This window comes from Anser cygnoides, chromosome 5 (assembly GCF_040182565.1).
Source record: "Anser cygnoides isolate HZ-2024a breed goose chromosome 5, Taihu_goose_T2T_genome, whole genome shotgun sequence".
Lineage (NCBI taxonomy): Eukaryota > Metazoa > Chordata > Aves > Anseriformes > Anatidae > Anser > Anser cygnoides.
In genome coordinates, this window is record NC_089877.1 from 27072167 (window position 1) to 27093223 (window position 21057).

General features: G+C 32.6%; 1 protein-coding gene across 11 annotated transcripts in view; it reads left to right on the forward strand.

The window, feature by feature from the left end:
- The window catches only part of RYR3 (ryanodine receptor 3), a 234166-nt gene that overhangs the window by 39719 nt on the left and 173390 nt on the right, over positions 1-21057 (forward strand). For all 11 annotated transcript variants that reach the window (XM_066997687.1, XM_066997680.1, XM_066997684.1 and 8 more), the window contains exons 2-4: positions 7960-8079; positions 12123-12230; positions 20172-20243. In XM_066997687.1, coding sequence (XP_066853788.1) covers positions 12195-12230; positions 20172-20243 — 108 coding nt within the window. In that variant the 5' untranslated portion in view covers positions 7960-8079; positions 12123-12194. The remainder of the gene's footprint in view (positions 1-7959; positions 8080-12122; positions 12231-20171; positions 20244-21057) is intronic.

A 21057-nucleotide genomic window follows, 5' to 3' on the forward strand; every position in this document is an offset into this window, starting at 1 on the left:
ACCTAAGGGTTTGTGTTGTGGAATTCAGTATGCATTGTTAATCTTATAGGAGAAGGAGTTAAATTCTGTGTAGCAAGGTGACTTATCACTCTCAGAAAAAGAAAATACTGTGAGATTGAGTGAAAAAATACTTTGACTACTAATTTAATTCTACAGCTTTCACTATCTTTAGGTGATTTCAAAGCTGCTCCTTGCAAAACTGTTTTTGAACTTGAAAGGTCTAACCTACAGCTTTTGTTAAAGCTGGTTTTAGTTACCCAGGATGAAGATGCATGTTGAATATAAAAACCCGTCTATGATACTTTTTAAAGTAATATTTAAATGCTTTGTATAATTTTAATGGACATAATTCCTGCTATTTTTAAGCAATTATTTCCTACATTTAAGTGAATTGGCAATACTTTTTCAAAAAGAAAAAGTATGATTCCTTACATAAATTTTAGCATTTGTGATTCTACTGATGTAACGTAGTTTTATGTAGTTTACAATATTATACATGAAAATAGAAACAGACTCAAATTTTTTTTCCACCATTTTTGGGTCATACTAAAACTGTTTTGAAGTAAAATATATCTTTTTATCAGAGTTGCACCTTTTTATTATAATATTGTAGTATAGACGAAAAATGCTGTGCAAAAAGTATTTATTTTGTGCTATAGATCTTGAAATCTCTAATTAGAAACCAAATTTTAGGAGGCCAAGTACGAAATATTTACACCTGGAAGCATCAGGATTAATTTATCTGCAAATGTCTTGACAGGCTCTTTATGATGATGTGACATGCATAAGGGTTCACTGAATAGCTTTTCTGTAAGTAGATATGTAGATGCCAAGAAAAGATACTCACCAAGCAAAATGTAGATTTACTACTTATTTTGAAGCTATTGCATTTTATGCCGAAGTCAGAGTGTAATTATTCATAGCCTTTTGGTAATTATTTAATTGTGTTACAAAACATAAGCTGATGAGTAGCAATTCTCTTTCAATAGTTATTTTCCATTAGTATTGTGTAAACTTCTAGTTATTGTTCATTCTTACCAGTCTCTCCTAAAGTGGCTAATTTCTGCATATTTTCTACCTAAATGCATGTTCTAAAGCAGAATTTTATTATCATTACTCTAACTGAGGAGTATTCTTAGGTTTGACTTTGTGGTGTCTCTTCTGTAGGGAGTTATATCAATTTGCTACAATGTGATATACTTTTATCTTTCAGTATTAAACAGAGCACCAATGTGGAAATAATGTGATTTGAAATTTGGAAAGCCTTGTTTCATGTGTGCTTAAGTACTATAGGGATAAAATTATATAAATAAAACATATTCCAAATAAGGTAGTGAGATGACAGAATAGTAAAATATATTTTCTCTTCTGGCCTTTTCCTTCAGGTTGTGATGCCAATATGAAAACATATATATGTAAGGAACAGCAGGCAAGATTAGCTTTTTGAGTCAGGATCAACTCAGCATGATGGTCTTTGGTAGAACTAGGTTGTCGACTCCAACAAACATTGCAAAACATGTTCTAGCATACAGTAGACATGAAGGACTATATAACAATTACAGGATCTTAGAAAAGCAGAGCCTCGATAGGCATATATGCCCTTATCCAAGAAAAGATTGACTGTACCCATGCAACAGTGCATCCATGGATGTTGACATAACCTGTTTTTAAAGATGAGGTAATGCAGGCTCGACAGCCTACACAGAGTCAGTTTTAGTGCTTTGCTCTTCTTACCATTGGGAGGAAAAAAAAGAAACCCTTTACCAGTACCCATCCTGAATCTTGCTACAGTTTTTCATACTACTAGTACTGTCTGTTACACATGGGAAACATGTATTCCCTATGATTGCAGAGCAGCTTTTTCTGTATGTTTAAAAACTGTTTATTGTGCCCCTAATTAATTTCCTTTTATTTCACTAAACCACAGAATCACTGAGGTTGCAAGGAAACTCTAGAGCAGGTTATGCATAACATTGACCAGTTGGATTTTTAAGTATCTCCAAAGATGGATACTCTATAACCAATCTGGGCAACCTGCTCCAGTGTTTGAGTATGCTCATCCTAATATTTAAAATAAATAAAAATTAAATGGAATTTAAACAGTCTGTTGTGGTGCGGGAACTTGGTAATATTAAATGGAGCTAGTAGGAACTGGGCTCAAAACAAACATGATTTTTTTTTTTATTTTTTTTTTCCTGTAGCTGAACTGTATCGTTGCAGTGCAAAGGAGGCTGTGAGTTCAAATTGCCCAGGGCAATACTTGTTCAAGCTCTGTTTCGAAAATAGAGATACTCTTTTTTTCTTCTCAGTTAGAAGAAATTTTTGTGACAATAAACATGCACTGAATCTGTGCATTTTGGACAAAGTTCTGCAGAAAATACAAGTGCTTGGAGACAACTTTGCAGTGAGACCATTCCTCTTGTGAAAGGAAGTGTTGTGCATCAACAAATTTACCAACTTCATCTTTGGTAGTGGTTAGATCATTGTCAACTCTGCCTGCGATTCCTTACTTGTTGAGAAGACTGCAGCACCTTTAAAAGGAACTATCTGGTGAATTTTACATATTCTACAAGATCATTCTAGAAAACTTGAAAGGAATGCGGTCCTGTGGGAGAACAGTTTTTAAAGCTAGTGCTCAAATGTTAGTCAGCATTTTTGTTTGCATCTGTGTTTTGTGATACAGTAAGATACATACATGAGTAAGGTGGTATCCATCAAATTGGGAAGACGGCCATGGATTTTTATTTTGTACATTTCTTTGCAAGGATGATATTTAATCAGCAAGTGTAACCATATGATGGTAGTTAGGGCTGTGAAGTGCATTAACTTGATGTGCTTTCTTGTGTTACCATGTAAAAGAGGAGCTCAGATTTTTTATTTTTTATTTTTAATTATAATCTGTTAAATAGTAATATACAGTTCTTCATGGAAAGTATATATTATAAGATAAAACTTCTCCATAGTTTTACACTGTTCTTTCAACCACGCCAGTTTTACATTTAAGTTAGTGGTTCATGTGCAAGTACTTGCATGTTTATGTGCAACTGTGAGTAAAATACAAGCAAAATACGCATGCCTCTTTCAGGAACAGCTTTGCTGTTTAACCTGTAGATTGTAGTAAGCAGCTGATTGTGTGTCTTACTGGAGTTTTCAGTGTCATGTCAATTTTATCAGTTCATTTTCAGTACTGAGTATAATAGAGAATAGAGATTGAATCAGGTAGATGTTGAATCGTTTGGTAACAAGCTAAATACAGGAAGTCATTTTCCAGCAAAATTTGTACATTTTATACATATATATAAATGTGCCTTTGTATATTTAATGTATTGATGGCTTTGTGATTCTTAATATGACTTAATACAAAGCATACAGAAGTTTACTGTTGAATACAATTTCTATACAGACTTAAGTGTATTGTCTAAATTATTATAATTCTTAATCCTGGGATGTATATGTAACAGATGAAGAAACAATTCCTTTAGGTGTTGAGATTCCTTTATTCTCAAATCCTGAGTTGAAAAACCATTGAACTAAGCTGAAACAAGATCATGCCTAGAATGCATTGTTTCACCTTGATTACTGAATCACTTTGCAGGAAGTCAAGTCATTGATTAAGTAAAATCAATATTGTATAAGTTTTGGCTTACGATGGCAGTGGTAAGTTTATTTAATTATTTAAAACAATTTAAGTTTACCATTATTATGAAATCTGAGGAGGAAAGATAACTTGAAGACTAAGCCTAAATACTGTCTGGTAATGAACGGTTGAGCTGTGGTTCATTAAAAAAACTCTTTTTTTAATTAGGTGGATTTCATGCTTCTTAATGTTTTGCTGCTGAACAGTTTTCAATTAAAGAAATTGTTTAATATTAGACATACTTTTGCAAGGAAGTGAAGTTCTGTTTTGGTAAGGATTTCCATCTTCAAAGCAGAAGATACTGAATTGACTGACTGTCATTCAGAAGTATGTTTATTTCTCAGATATAATAACTCAACCTATGCAGATGTTACTATGTAGTACAAAATCAGATTGCGTCTTCAGCTCTGACCAAAGCGAATAAAAATTTATGGTTTCAGTATGAACAATTATGTAGTTACATTAAAAAAAAAAAAAAAAGAGAGAGAAAACATCTCCAAAGCTTTCTTCTTTTTGCAAAATTCCTGTATTTGTATAAATAGGTGAATAATATGTGACGGAACTATGACACATTAGCTAGATGAAACTCAGTAGATCCTGCAGAATTTCAGGCTACCTGAAATGTATTTTAGTAATATCAGTACGTTTGTATGTATAAATATTCTTACAATTGTTTGTTGTTTTTTTTTTAAGCTGAAGGTTTCAGTTGTTCTCCATCACGTTGCTAAAGGACTGATTCATGAAACTTAACCAGGAGAAAGGAGTAATTTTGATTTTCTCTTCATTAAAAAAAAAAAAAGTTAAAAATTGCAATTCGTCTCTATTCCTGAATAGATATGATTATGGTAGTACACAATCTATCTCAAGGTTAACTGTATAATTATTAATGTTACTGGTGGAAACCAGTTATTGTTACTCTACACTTAGAATGTGCGTAGCCTTTGAGAAATAATAGGGATGGTCATTTCTTGAGCAATGCCTAGTGGTATGCAAATTTATTATTTATCCATGCACTCATTAAATCGTGGAAGTATTTTGATCAACCTGAAATTATGCCTCCCTCCCCCCGCCATGACTCCCGTTTGCTTACTGAAACACCTCTAGTGAGGTGGTGAGGTGTTGTACAATTGCTTACAGAGGTGCTTTCCAGCCTATCAATCGATATGCTCTAAAAGTGTGTTATTATTTAAAAAATAATAAATAAAATAATAAATAAATAAATGAAAGTCTGAGCTTTTAGATGAGAAAGGTAACATTTAAAAGACAAACACGTGCAGTTATATATCCCTTTCCTCTATTTTTGGTCAGTGTATAAATTTTCTTGACAAACTGGATCTCAAGGAAGTTGCATGGGGTTTGTTTTGCTTTTGCTTTGCTTTGCTTTTGTTTATCTTTGAGATTTTGCTGTATATAATTTAATACCACATCACTACTCATCACATGATTCTCTGCATCTCATTGGGTTTGCAGGCTTAATCGTTTTCATACTGAAAAAGGTATATTGAAATAAATATATTAAATTCTTTGTAAGAGAAATAAAGGTCAAGGTTAAATGGCTCTGGCACCATGTGTATTTAAAAATAAGGAAAAGAAGAAGATGAGTTTACCAGGAAAAAAATTTAAAGTACCAGAATTTGTTTGAGAGAAGTCTCAAGAAGCTGGTACAATTTCATTATAGGATGATAACTCCAACACTAATTTCTGTTTAACGTCTTCAGGCCAGAAAAGCAATTTCAGACCTCAACTAGAACGATCTTACTTCAGTAAGTTTACTATAATATCGAATCATCTTAACAGCAGGTCGTTGTCTTACTTCTAGATTATATAGATTCCACCGGTTCCTTATGTTCAGTTCACCTGTGCCTGAATAATAAACTCTTGAAAACTCTACTCTAAAACTGTCTGAAATTGCCATCAGTATTGAAGTTGTTCATCCTGTGTAGTGATACTTTTATCAACCAATGCATTTGCAAGTGAAAGGGGACGTTGGGGATCTAGGGGAATAATGTAAAACATTGATGTTGGATGTTGCGTATGATCCTTCAGATATTATTAGTATTTTATTATTATGGCATTTAATGATCAGTAAGGACTTTGTGAAGCCAGTGTAAATTCTAAAAATTGTTATTTTTTGCATTCTAGAAAATTAAAATATCAATTTCATTTTTGCTAGAAACTTTTGGCATTTTTATGTGCATGTGTTTGAAAAGAAAATAGTATATTTTAGTTATGTATTTTAATTAAGTTTGTATCTATGTTGTCTGAAGGCATCGTTTTATTTTTTAGAAGAATGAATTTCAGTAGATACTGTGTATATGCATGTGTGTGGAGTGATGAATACTTGAATGTGGTAGGGAGAATAAATACAATTGCAGCTATATATAAGTAATTTAATGTAATACACTAATAAGTGCAAACTAGGGGACAGTCTCAATTACACTCTAAATCTCGGTATTTATAAATTCATGTTTTAGTATTTTATTCTTTTCAAATCTCTGAAATATGTATATTCAAAAGTTGATAAAGAAACCAGATGATGAAAAATTATCTATCCTTTTATCTTATACTTTGTTCTTATCCCCCCCCAATAGATATTCTAATTTCAAGTGTTAAAAATTCATGAACAAAGGAAAGTAGTAATAAGTGCTTAAGTTTACTGTGTATATTTTCCTGCTCATTATACAGAACTTTAAAAAACAGCAAGGTTTTTACTAATAAGTTCGAAATATGAAATAATTTCAATGAAATATGAAATATTTCAAACGAATAAGTTTGAAATAATTTCAGAGAACACTTTACAGAAATTGAAGCAGAAACAGCAGGGGGAAAAAATGTTCAGCATTAATTAGGTAATTTGTTTTACATCCTGCTTCACTATAGATGTTTGATTTTTTTTTTATATAAAATTCATGAATTCACATATTGTACTGTTAAAAATTCTAGGTAAGGAAACACTGTCTGTAACTGCTGATTGGTTAGTTTTAAATATAATAGCTATACATGGTAGTAGTAGTAAGTAGGCAGTGAAACACCACCTGAAAGAAAGCCATGTAACTTTCCCACACTTGGGAAACCACACAAGTGAAAAAAAAGCTTCTGAATTCCCATTTTAAAGGATACTTCACTTAATTCCTTTGGTGAAATTTACTTCTGTCTCTTCCAGCTTTTATTTCAAGTGTCAGTAGCTGTGCTCCTGTCATACTATTTGAGCTGCATAATGGACTGGAAAAAGAAGTGCTGATTTTAGAACATAATTGTTCAAGTGATCTCTTAGTTCAGGACAGGCGGCTGTTGTGTATCTGCTTTGACAATAATAATTGACACCAGTGTAGCATAGCTGGTTGGGACACTAACGTATCATGTTGCTCTTACTTTATCAGCTTCCGCCCCCTTAAAAACTTCTAAGGCAGTGTCTTCTGGTGAACAGCTAAATACCTTTGTAAAAATAAGTTCTTCTACCTGCTAGTCTACAAGTGGTGTTACGCTTGATTAGTGGACAAGTAGTGGAAATTTAAATGATTTTTACACAGTGTACACACAGTTGAACACTAAAAATAATCTGGTTTGGCATGTTTATATCAAGTTTAGTATCACATGTTAAGAGGTGGATAAGGGCTTGGCACTTTATAAGTAAGTGTCTCTGGCACTGCATTATGTAACAATTTGTAAAAGAACTTTCAGTATAACTAGGATAACTAAATAAGACAGTTTTGCCTCACTTTCCCACAGTTGTCTTGTTTTTGGAATATGTCTTTTGAGGAGCAAATTCTTATAACTTATTCAAACAGTCACTTGAAAAATGCCTCTTGGATCTTTGGTTGTAGAAAGTTTCAAAATTAAATGAGACTAAAAATTAAGGTTGTGCATCAGAGGGCTTACATTGGAGGCATACTGTGCTAACAAAAGAAATTAAATTATGTGTAGATTACTGTTGCTTGCAAGATCAGAGTCATAGATTTTTACTGTAAAAACTAATCCTGTTTTATAGAGTATCACTGAGTAGTGGCATACTTCCATTTTTTTTTGACACCGTAGCTAGTCACTGCTAAGGCTACTGAGGAGCACAGCACTTGTCAAAGTCCTGGAGATGATATGTATTGTGTGTCACTTTGATGCAGTCTTGAATACAAATCTATACATGCACATCTGTAAACATACACGTCAACATAATCTATATATATGTACATGATAACAATTATAGGAATATAAGAAATGTCCTTTTCAGCAGATTCCAGTGTTCCATTTTTTTAGCACTATAGTGTGTATGCAATTTCTGATTATTTACTTTCCTTTCTTCTTTCTTCTACTTTGCTTTGTGACAGGATGACGAAGTAGTACTTCAGTGTGTTGCCAGCGTTCACAAAGAACAAAGGAAGTTTTGCTTGGCAGCTGAGGGACTTGGGAATCGCCTGTGCTTTTTGGAACCAACATCAGAAGCTAAAGTAAGAAGTAGATGCTCTCAGCTGGTGTAATCGGTCAATGAATGTTAACCTACTTACTATCGTGAATACATATAATTGTGGTTTCTTTAATGTGGTGCTAGATGTGCTTTTTGTATGCTTCTCCTTCTGTGACTGCAACATGAGATTTCTTAAAGATTCTAAATATACTTTGAGGCATACTTATTTATTAACAGTCAAAAGCCACTACTCTTTAACTTAACTCTGTACCTGAAATGCTTCATATTTTCAAGATTATGTCTCCAGACTGTTAATAAGATCTAAGTTCACTTAAAAGCTTCTTCCTATCACTGCTGAAGTTTCAAATATCTTGGTGTGCAGGACTGATACTTCCAGAAGTACTGTCAATTGTTAGTTACTGACATTAAGTGTTGCTTCTAACCAGGTTGATTAAGCAGAAAGTTGGGAGTTCTGAGGGTAGGATTATTAAATATTCAGAAGTTTTAAAGATAAGTGTCAAAAGGAAGAAAAGAAGCTAGAGAGTTATGAAGAAAAAAAATAGAGTAGGAAGACGAGCTTGACAGGAGAAAGGAGACAGGAAACTTGAGACTTGTACTAAAGCAGAATGTTAAGAATGAAGGCAAATGCAGGACCTACTCCCTCTCTTCTATTTTCTCCCTGCATCCTTTTCTTTTTCTTTATTTTTGTGTCTTTATTTCTGTTCTTTTCTTCCTGATCATTTAATTCTCCTGATTTTTAGCGGGATCGCTGTATCTTTCCTATTGAAATATTACTGTGTGGTCCTATTTTTAGTCTAGATATTATGACCGTGTTAAATCCACAGTGTTTGTTTATGCAGTATAAGAGGCTCTTGTTCATCTCAAACATGAAAAGTCATGCTACTTCTAAATCTGCATTAAATTGCATTCCAAGAGCTTAGCAATGATAATTTATCTCCTGTATACTTTAAAAATCCCAATAATCCTTTCACATGCTTAAGTTAAAGCATTTAGTTTTCACATATGTATTTTCAACTATTGTCTTAAAATTTTTCAACAATGATTGGGAATTGTTTATTAATTGACAGCTCAACTACAGTGTGGTATATCTATTACTGATGGTCTCAATATGTAAGATAGTGTTTTTCCTCATCCTAGTCTAAGGAAAGGAGGAACGGTATATGTGACTGTAGAATTTTGTAGAACCTACTTTACTTTTAATGACTTAGTAGCAGATACTACTACAGAAGCTTATGAAATTAAAATTAAGTTAATGAAGTTAAAATTAAGAGGTTTAGAAAGCATGTAATACAATAATTTTAAAAGAGCTTACCAGGGAGGTTTCTGAACTGCTAGTTATACCTGAGAACAATTAAGAATTTTGGATAGTTATTTAAATATCTAAATCTGTTTTAAAAATAAGTAGAAAGTTGATACAGATGTTTAGAGAGTATGATACGTACAAACAACTCTTAGCAAAGATGTTTCATCAACATTTAGACAAAATTTTGTTTACGAAATAACAAAACTAAAATGACAAACATCCAGTGGACTAAAAATTGTTACTGAATAAATGTGTTTCTGATCAAATCCTTCAGGGTTCTTTTCTCACTGCTATGCTGTTATTTTTCTCAATTAAGATGATTTAAATTTGCGTACATGTTTTTTTCTGATGATGGAAACATTGGGGAACTGGCAATTCATGAAGTCATGTCACACACAGGAAGGTCTGCAGTACCTTATGTTTTAATAGAAAGTAGAGGTATATTTCAGTGCTACCAGCATAGAATGTAAAAACTGAATATGTAAATATGTTTACAAAATGAGGAACTATTCTTGTCAGCTATAAGGAACATGAAGGTCACGGTGGATGTCATGCAGTCATGAGTTTCCTGAGTGATGCTGTGCTCAAGGGGATCTAATATAGTCTTTAGAGGTATCATGAAAAGAAACATGGCAGGAGATGGGAAGTTACACTACCTCTTTAAATTTGTGGGTATTGATTTATTACTTCTGCAGCAATGTTGCTGGAATAGAGAGTCCAGTCATGACATTCAAATTGGTAGGAATGTTAGTAAAATGTCTCCAGGAAGTGCAGTGAGAGTCATGATAGTACATGGAGGACGAATACAGTATGTTTGGATTAAAAAAGGAAATGTGGACACTGCCCATAAGTATCTAAAATGGGAACATAGATAATAGAAGTCTTTTTATTTTAGAAAGCAGAAGTATAATAAGATCCTAAGACTGGAAGTGAGAACCTAGTCCAAATCAGAAGTTAAGAATTCATTCTTAAAATGAATATCCTCCCTGTTAAAACAGTACTGTTTACCTGAGGTAGATTACTCATCCCTGGAAATTGCTTTATAAAGCTGGATAGCATCTACGTATTAAGAAGAAATTGCATTAAATAAGATCCAAGGCATGTTAATCACACTGATAGCTTCTACTAAATTCTCTACTACAGCTGACAACTTTACCATAGCCAAAATCTATTTTAAGTACATGTGACAGTTTCTTCTCTTACTAACTTTGGCCAAATATTGTTAAAACAAGAAAAGAGATGCTTTTTCGTTCAAGTAATTTCTGGAAGAAAGAACAAGATAGGAAAAAAAAAAAAAGTCAGTGTGTCTGTTAATTTTGGAATAAAGAGGTGTAATTTCATGATTTTTATCTGAGTTGTATGTAATCAGAAGATGAAAGTAGCTGAAAGGGAGGGGATACAAGGAAAAGGAAAGTTAATGTCTTTAAAATATTTGTAGAAACATAGAGGAAAAAAAAGGGAGGTTGTATGATTTGTTGACCATAAGCTGTTCTGGTAATTTGTGTGGCATGCTGAAGGGATTCAAGATTACAAAACACTTCTGTTAATTTTTTTTTTTATAATTCCATAAACAACTTTCATGTTATTTCTTTACAATTTATTAGTAAAAATGGATGTATACAGATGCAGGTAATGAATACTAAAGGAAAAAAAGAAACAAAGCACAGTAGAGATGAATGATGATGAATATTACAGTTTAAGTTTTTCCTATGGGAATTACTGAAATTATGAACTACTTAGTAAGAAATTATTTGTGTACAAAAGATGCAGGGACTCATGTTGCCTCAATAATATACGTTACAATTATGTAAATCTAATCTATGCAATTTCAGTCTCAAGTCTCTGGCTTAAAATTTTTTTCCAAAATGTATTTGAAAACACTGTCAAAAAGAAAAAATGAAGAGATCAAAAGTTAGGAATTCCAATACTATTCTTGATTGTTTGTTAGCTTGCTACAGAGTATTCAGAAAGTTTAGCATTTCACTGTTCCAGTGTTCAACCATGCTCACAGTAAAGAAGTTCTTTTCTCATGTTTAAATAGAATTTCCTGTATTTCAATTCATGTCAATTCCCTTTTGTCTTTTCACTGGCAGCACTGAGGATTTGATTCTTTTTTGTACTGTCTTGTCAGGTGTTTATGTATGTTGATAAGATTCCCCTGAGACTTTTTTTTTGTACATATCTTTTATTGGATGCATCAGTGTTAACAGATTGAAAATAACGCTGTTCTCTTTGAAGTGAATGTAACTTTCATGTTTCAAAAGTAGCAGTCATTATTGATCCAATAATCGAGGAGAAGGTCCCTAAATAGTTTGTATTATTATATCAGAAGATTCTGAATCTTTGACATTTAGTGGCAGCTATAAATATATTCAGAGTTTTAACTTTATACATCAAATAAGATCATACGCTTTCTCTTCTGTTTTGTCAGTGATGTTAGAGAACAAATAAAATGTTCATGAAGTTATTCTAAAAGACAGGAAAGCAATAGTATGTAGAGAGAATTTTTCCACTTTTGAACCTGAGGGTGATTTATTTTACTGTGAGCAGTAGAGCTATAGCAAATATAAAGTTGCTGCAATGACAAATTATGAAGAATGTTTTTGTATTATTTTGATACAATGAGATAGCATGCATCTCAAAAACAAATTGTCACACACAAATACAGATTTTAAAATTAAAACACATGTGTTCAAACACTTTTCATCCTGTTTAATCTGGTCTGCTTCTCTGTTCTTATGCTGTTTAATTTAATTTTACAGTATGTTCCTCCGGACCTTTGCATTTGTAATTTTGTACTTGAACAGTCCCTGTCTGTCAGAGCCCTTCAAGAAATGCTGGCCAACACAGGGGATAATGCCAGTGAAGGGGTAAGTAACATCGAAGAATGTTAAATTTCTGAATATGGATTTTTTTTTCTCATTACTTCTCTTGCTTCAGAATTTTCTGGGTGAGGGGATTTGTGTGGTAGCAGATTCTTTAGTTTTTCTGTTTTCTTGGGATGTTACTGCTCCATAACCATAATAAAGTTATTTTTTCTATGGCATTGAGGAGCAGGTGCAGTTAATCTATTGAAATATTTACAAAAAAATAGAAACATGATTCTCAGAGATCATTTATTACCATCAGTTCAAACCTGGCAACTGAAAAATGAATAAAAGAATCCTTGGACTGGGTGACTTTTATGAACCTATGGAGAGTATAAGAAGTTTTGTTTGAATCATAAATCATTCCCATAAAAGCATTATTGTATTACAGTGTTATTTATTAATGAGGAAAGCAAAATAATTTTTGTCATCATGATGTAAATAATTCTACCTCATGTCACTGAACTAAGGAAGTATTTCACGTATTCATATTTATTTGACTTATCCTTATATGAAATTAACAACTGTGAATTAAGTTCTATCAACAAAAAAAGTGACAAATTTAAATGTTTGATCAGTTCAGAAATAAAAATACATTTATTTATTTATTTATTTATTTTGTAGATGAACAAAACCTAAACTGTTTCGTTGTAACTTTTAGTTACTTAACCCATGGTAAGAAGCAAGAAGTAATGAATAGAAATAGTTATTTAATAATTCTCTACCTTAGGTTTCTTAATTTTTTACTTTATTCTTACAAGCCTACTTACTATAATGCTTACAGAATAGTGTAAGGTGACATTGCAGTATAGTCAGATGTTGTAACTGTGCTTGCATTTCTCATTACCAAACCTTCAACTGCATTATCACTTCAAATCTAAGATATCCTAACGTTCGTAATACCCTAATAAAGAGAACTTCCACACTGATCAGCATGCGCCCCCAAAATAAGTGCACTTTATTGTATGTTATTTATTATTGATCAGGGTATATAAGATATGTATCTTTCATAGAACTTCTAAGCTGTCAGAAGGGAATTATAAGATATTAAGCCTAATTCAATTCTCAGATGCAGTTTTTTTCAGTAATTTGAATGGTCTGCATGCCCACCTGAATAATTTGCTATTTATTCTCCTACCCATGAAAGAAACAAACCTCCTATTGTGAGAAACAATCTGCAGCCAATAACACGGGCTCAGGCGAGAATCTCAGTGAAGCAGCATTTTTATTTGTGATTGCAATGGCGGGTGTCCTGCAAGCAGGAGTGCACAGCAAAAGTTTATCATAACCTTATATCCCCCCTACCCGATGCTTGATTCCTCACCTGTTTCCTCATCGGCTGAGTACTACAGTTTCATAACCTACTCAACGTTTGTTACTATACCATGTATGTACAATTTTATTGGACCAACCTTTAATTTCTCCTTTTCCTCTCATGACTAGAGGGCCTGTGATTTTTTGTTTTTTACTGATTTCACACTGCTTATCCTGTTTTTCTTAGCTATCCTCCTTATTTTGGGACAGTGAGACCTTCCACTGTCCCCTTCTCTACATAACATACTCTCCAATGTTATGCCACTGTTATGCCTGCACAATCACTTTTGAATATGCAAGGTTAGTGGAGTTTTCCACTGCAAAAACAGAACTTCAATTCTCACACTATCTACACTCTGCTATTTCTGGAATTTTATAGATGTTACACTTGCTGTTGCATCTGTGAATTGCTTATAAGTAGGTAATTTAGGCAAATTGTCTAGTTCTGTATATTTAGGTAGAGCCTGTGTGTCTCTGAAAGGAAATGAAATTGGCCTGTGCTCTCCACTCAGTTTGTCACTGCTCTATTTTAATTCATGAGTATAAGTTTTAGGATTTTGAAATAAAAAGTGGGATCGCATTTATTTTCTCCTATTCTGTGAACAACTGAAATTTGGAAGAAAAAAAATGGAAATGCCACTTCTTAATGTATGGGGTGAAGTATTATTAATGAGTTAATATTAAATAATATTTTACAATGTTTATTTCTCATGACAGGTTCTGCAATCATTGCTTTCTGGCACTGTGAAAGCCACAAAACTTGTGTAAATAAAATTCTGCATTTCACTCAGTTAGGGTTGAATATGATAGTAGTCATATAAATGTCTCTTAAAGTTGACTAAAATCATTTCGAAATTGTTGCAGGCAACCTCAGTGCATTGCTGTTTATTGTACTTTTCAGATTTTTGCTGCCTGATCAGATTATATCAGATCAGCTTGTTGCTGTCTTCTAGAATTCTGTGCTTTAATTGATTTCCCAGCGTAGTCCAAAAAACTGGGTGGGAGAGTTAATTTGATTTCCTTGACTAGTTGTCAAGAATATTGTCCATCTTTCTCTATTCTTTCTAACTTACCTTTATTTTCTTAACATACTGTTGAATTTAATTTTTATTCTCTTATGAACAGAACATGAAAATACTTTATGCCTTTATTTATTTTATGAGACTAGATGGCAACTAATTATTATGCAAATAATCTGCCAAGCTAGATAGTCTGTCACATTTTATTTTATGAGGAATCAGAAAACTCATATTCTCTTCAAGTTGTAATTTTTGTTGTTCTTGCACACAGAATAAAGACTATGTCATTATAGGTAGAAGGTAAAACGGATGTCTGAGGAAGAAATAAACCACACAAGTGATCTCAGTGTCATCTTAAGAAATGTGTTTAAATATAACATTTAATTTTTTGTTGTTTTTTGAATACAAATTTATGCTGAATTTATTTCACAATGAGAAATTTCTTTTGTTTTCTTACTGAAATTCGTATACTGTGCATGCAGTATCTGGAAAGGATGAGAATTTTATAATTCAAGATCATAGACTATGTAAATGGCTCCTAGGAAAGAGAACCAGAAAGGTGTTTTATTTACTTGAGGGTGATTTTCTTTTGAATGTCATAACTGTACAGAAGTGGTATGTTCAGTGTGTAGGAAGGATAAAAACTTAGTTGTTGAAAAAATATATTTTTCAAAAAGTGGTAAATAAAAGGGGTCAAATATATAACTTAATTTAAAAAAATATATGAAATCAATTATCCTAAGCTTTATATCATCCCAAAGAAACTGTCTAACAGTAATGATAGAACATGCATTTTTTTTTAAATTTTATTAATTGCTGCAAGCATCCAAGCTGAGCTGTGGAGTCTTATCTTTCTGAAGGAGTGAGTTTCATTTTGCTTCTCAATTGGCTTCTCAAGTATATAAAATTATAAAGATTTTTAGAATGCTTCTGGATTGAAACTCATGATCTCATGCAGATCAGTAAATATTCAATGACTCTAAACTGTTGGGTTTGTTCTTATCTGAATAAAAGGTTGTTATTTAAGAATGATTGACCAGAAAACTTGAAACTTTGCAGTTTTATGTTTTCATGATTTTATAATTTTATCCTTACTATCTGCCTTTCATGCTAAGTCTTTCCCCACTCCCCTCACCCCCCGGTCTGTAAGTTTGTTTCTATTGTACTTTATGTGTGGAACTCAAATCAGTTCAATTAGTAGGTGTATATATATGCAGGTCTTGTAGCCAGAAGGTATGTAAACTGTAGATTCATATAGAAATGCATGTATACACACAGAGCGAGCATTTCTACTGCCTATTTTACACTATTTTAATCCTCTAAGTTAGGCACAATTCAGAAGACTAAAATCATGAGCCGCATTTTGTATTATAATCAATGGATGGTGGTATTGTGAGGGATTTTATACATAGTGAACTTTTGCGTAGTATACATTGTGGAATAATGTGATGTAAACTAAACTTTCAATAGATACATTACTCATGAAGGCAGGTAATGAGCTATCCATATTATTCAGAACAAGTATCCCTCCAAAGAACATGTGCCAGGAAGACGTCAGATCTTGTTCCTGTACCACAATTTTTACAGAAATGCTGTTTTACCAGTGCAGTAGAAATTTCAACTAAGCTGAAAGGTGGTGCTCTCCATGGGCTGTGTTGCTGGTGTCAGAATAATAAATTGGTAATCACAATGGGAGGAAAATAGTCTGTCAGTGCCTTCCAAGCTTTGGGCTTCTGAGGCCAGTGTTGTATAAACATTTTTGCAGAAGAAGCATCCCCTTTTCTCCCATTAACACACAGGTTAGAAAGACACAAAGAAGACTAATTATAAGCTACTAGTTCTATTTTCAAACATCCTGATCAGTCAGATGTCCCATGAATTAATTTATTTATGTGAAGATTAGGTCAGTAATTTATGGAAAATCTAAAATACCCAGTAGGGAGAAATCTAAAGGAGATTAATGTACAGTTTATATTAAAAATCCTGTAATTCAGTGTGCTTATTTCATGTCACAGTATCAGTCATTCTTACAGAGGAAAAATCAATACCATAATATCAGCTTATTAGCTCCACAACTTCTAAAAAGAAATTTTCTTATTAGTTGAGAGAATTGTTGCAGATTTTTATACATTTAATACTCAAAACATAATCTTTAATGATTGTAGTCCAGTAGGCTTCCATCAGGTGATCAGTGTTGTTTCAAAAAGTAAGATTGATTTAGTCACTTTCAGGACTCCTCAGCAATATCACAATTCTTAGTTTTTCCAAAATATTCACCCAAAAACTTAGCAAAAATATTTAATTAACTAACTAGTAGTATATAAGTATTTATAAATAAAATAGAAAATGTGGTCTCTTGTGCCATGTTTCTTTCAAAATAATTTTGCCCTCTATTGCTTTTGAAACTGGGTACCATCCGTTGGGAAAATTGTAATAGAAACACAGAAGTTCATATAAATACCAAGGATGACATAAAAGATGAAAGCTTAAACAATAATGCAAAAAACTTCCTTTCTATGAGAAGGATTTGCTACATTTTGTGGAGGTGGACTCCAGCTTTTGTCAACGAGCTGTTGCAAAAATGGGCAGGTTATTTTTTAAGTTACAATTAACTGATACTGTTTTGAGACATATATCATAAATATCAGTCAAGTTAAATATTTTGTATTATAAGGCACTATGTTTAGCACAGGGAAAGCAAATTGATATGGTAATAAGCAATTTCTAAAACAGATCTCAGAAAAAAGTTATTTCTGAATGAATAGTACAATTTGCTGTCAGGTCATAATTTAGGGAATGTAGGGAAAAATGACAGCATGTAATGTAGGAATGAATATCTTAAAATGTTAATTTGCATTCTGTTTTCAATACAAAGGCATTGCTAAGGATAAAGGTTGGCCTCTCATAATGAGTGCTAAACTTTTATTGGTTCCACCTGTTTATCATTGCATTGAAAGGTTTGCTTTCCATATTAAATTTAGTTTGGAATAAAGTTTTGGTTTTAGTTTCAGATTTTCTGGAGAAAAAACATAGCTTTTTTGATTTATTTATATGTTTAATTTTGAGTTGGCCTTACAAGTGATTCATTTAAAAGCTTTCAGTAAAAAATAGCATGAGACATTTTATTTCCTTAACTTGGTATGTGTATATTTGTTACAAATTGATGAGAAATTTTTCTCTAATAACCTACTTGTAATTACAGATGGTTTTGCTGTTATTAATTTCTGATCAGTCTTCTGTAATGACATCCCAAACTATTATGTGTTCTCTGAATGACCAGCAGTAACTATCGTATATTTAGCTCCATTTTTTTCCCCAGTAATCTAATACATTTTCTGTGAGGGTCCACAAGTTATTCTCCAGGAGTCCAGATTCTTAGTTTGCTGTAGGATATACTAAGAAATTTTATATAATTATATGCTTCACATAGTGAAACAGAATATGTACTTTACCATATAATTCTGAGAAATCTCTCGATTAACTGCATAAATTACATACGATTGTATTAACTGTTAACAGCTTTAAACTTAAGTTTCATGATGACCAGGTCACAAATCCTCATTTCCTAACATCTTTGTGATTAGCTAAAAAAAGAAAAACAAAGAGTAGACATGAGATTTTCTTTATTTTATTGCAGTTGTAATAAAAGACCTCTGCTGAACTGCTTCTTGATTTTTATTGCTTCTGTTTGGATAAATAGCATTTCAGCTTTATTCCTTTGAATTAGTATTAAACATTCTATAAATTGAGCTAAAGATTATAATAGTTTCTTCAGCCTGATATCTTGTAAGTTAGGGTTCTGTAGAACACGAGTTGAATACAGCTTCTAATACTAATTAATAATTTAACTAATGTCTTCTCCACAGAGTGCAAAATCATTTGTCTACACATGTATAAACATTGTTTGAGTTCCAGAAACTACCTTTAATTATATTGGTCCCCTTTACATGAATCCTAGGAAAAGAACTGACTTCAAAAGCAGTTCTTTCTAGCATGTAACATACTAGAGACAATTAATGTTCTCTAGTTATATTTTGTGGAATCATCTTTCGTATTTAATGATTACATAAATAGACCTGAAACAAGAACAGTAAATGATTTTCTAATGAAAAATAAAAATAAAAATTCTGTGTGTATGTGTGAGCAACCTAGAAATTGTGTGAGACGTTAAACATTCTTAAATCAGTACTTTCTAACTTGCTATCCAGGATCCTGATGTTTGACCTTTCATTATTACTCAGGACTTAGCTCACACAAATGTTATGATCTGGACTGAGAGATGAAAAATGAAATATAATGTTAGCCACCATAGTAGTATTAGTATTAACATTAGTCTTTGGTTGTGCAAAATTTAGAGATCACATTCCTAAAGTCTTGCTTCATACAATCTGAGATTGTGGATCTAAAAAAAAATAAATCTTAGTTTCAGTGGAAAACACCACAATAAATTGGTAAATTAATCTTTTGGTCATGTTACTTATTCAAATTTGAATTGGCTTGTTACTTATAAATAATTAGCAGATAAGATGTAGATGAAGAAAAAGGCTGAGAGAGGCAGACTTGAAAGCCTATAAAGCTTGATGTCTGTTTTTCAGTAGGTAACTTTCTTTTTAAGATTCTTCCATTGGAATTTATTTTCTTCTGGTGATTGAGAAAGTCTCAGAAGATGTGTATTAAATTCTCTGACTAAAGGAATCATATGGGAAATCCAGTTTTGCCCTCTCTGATCTTGTCATAAATTTCCATATTTGAATCACAGAATCACAGAATCATCTAGGTTGGAAGAGACCTCCAAGATCACCGAGTCCAACCTCTGACCTAACACTAACAAGTCCTTCACTAAACCATATCACTAAGCTCAACATCTAAACGTCTTTTAAAGACCTCCAGGGATGGCGACTCAACCACCTCCCTGGGCAGCCCATTCCAATGCCTAACAACCCTTTCAGTAAAGAAGTTCTTCCTAATATCCAACCTAAACCTCCCCTGGCGCAACTTTAGCCCATTCCCCCTTGTCCTGTCACCAGGCACGTGGGAGAATAGACCAACCCCCACCTCTCTACAGCCTCTTTTAAGGTACCTGTAGAGTGCAAAAATTAATAATCATGCTTGGTTGACATCATGGATGCAGTTGCTGTAATGAATCTAATAAATGCTTGCACTAATCCTAGCAAGTAGATGTCCTTCGTATATACTTAAACTACTTTGGGCAGTAGGTGTGTTTTTCTTCTTTCAGATTGTAATTTATTTGTGTGTACATATACTTATTTTTTATATTTTTTAATGCCTCCGAGAAGTTTATAAAAAAGGTAAGTATTACCTTGTTTCATTTCAAATACTTTTTAAAAATGTTGTGTTTTTATTTAATTGTAATAAAAATTAGGTCACAATAACAGTCTGTGGCCAAGATCATTTATTTTATTGACAGATATTTAGGTGGTGTTGTTACTACTTCATTATTATGATTTTTGCCCAGCATATGCATTTGATAATTTGCTTGAATATTGTTACTTAATACTTAAACTGTAATAACTCTTCACATTGTTATATAAATCTGATTGTAGTGCATACAGTGCATTGGAGTTCTGACCTTTTCTGTCATGTTCTGTAGGCTGCTCAAGGTGGTCACAGAACCCTGCTATATGGTCATGCTATACTACTTCGACATTCGTTCAGTGAAATGGTAAGCAAAAGAGCACTTGCACAGTAATCGGTAGCACAGAACTCATAAGTAAATGTTTTTGAAATCAAAATAAATATATGAATTCAGAACTGTTCTTTATAAATCCTTTTCTACACTAGATTAAAAAAAAAAAATGAATAGCTTATGGTTTCTCAGTGCCATGGAAGTGGCCCTTATGTTTTAAATTCAGATTGTTCAAATCTATTTCACTCAGAAATTTAGCTGAAAAGCTCCTTTATCAATTAATTGTGTCCTTCAGGAATCCATTTCAATGATCATTCTGTTAGCAGGTTGCTGCTATTACAAATGAATTTGTCATGATATGTGTTGATTTTCCATCATATTTCACAAGATTAGTTGTTCCTTTTAGATTAGCATAGTTGCCAGAGCCTGTGTTCAAAAATGTGCTAGCTTGTATAAATGTTGTTTCACTGTGTTGTTCAACTGGAAAATTTTAACTGTTTTGGATCTCTGACTTATACTGCCCATGCAAGTATAACTAATAGAGGTTGAAGAGGTTAGAGGTGAAGAAAGTGTTCTCCCTCATTTTTCTTGTACTAGAAGACTCTACATTAGTCTTTAATCTCTGTTACTTTTGTTTATGAACCATAAAAATTGTGATTGTCTTGACTTACCAGAGTTGTTTGTATTATTACTGCCCTTTGGTATGCTTGATATGTTCTCACACTGCAAACTTATTACAGCAAGGCTATAATAAGATGTTTGACTGTTCCTATCTCATAAACTCTGTGAAACTTTGAAATGGAAGAGTTCTATTGCACAACACAAATATGTGCAAATTGAAAAAGGATTT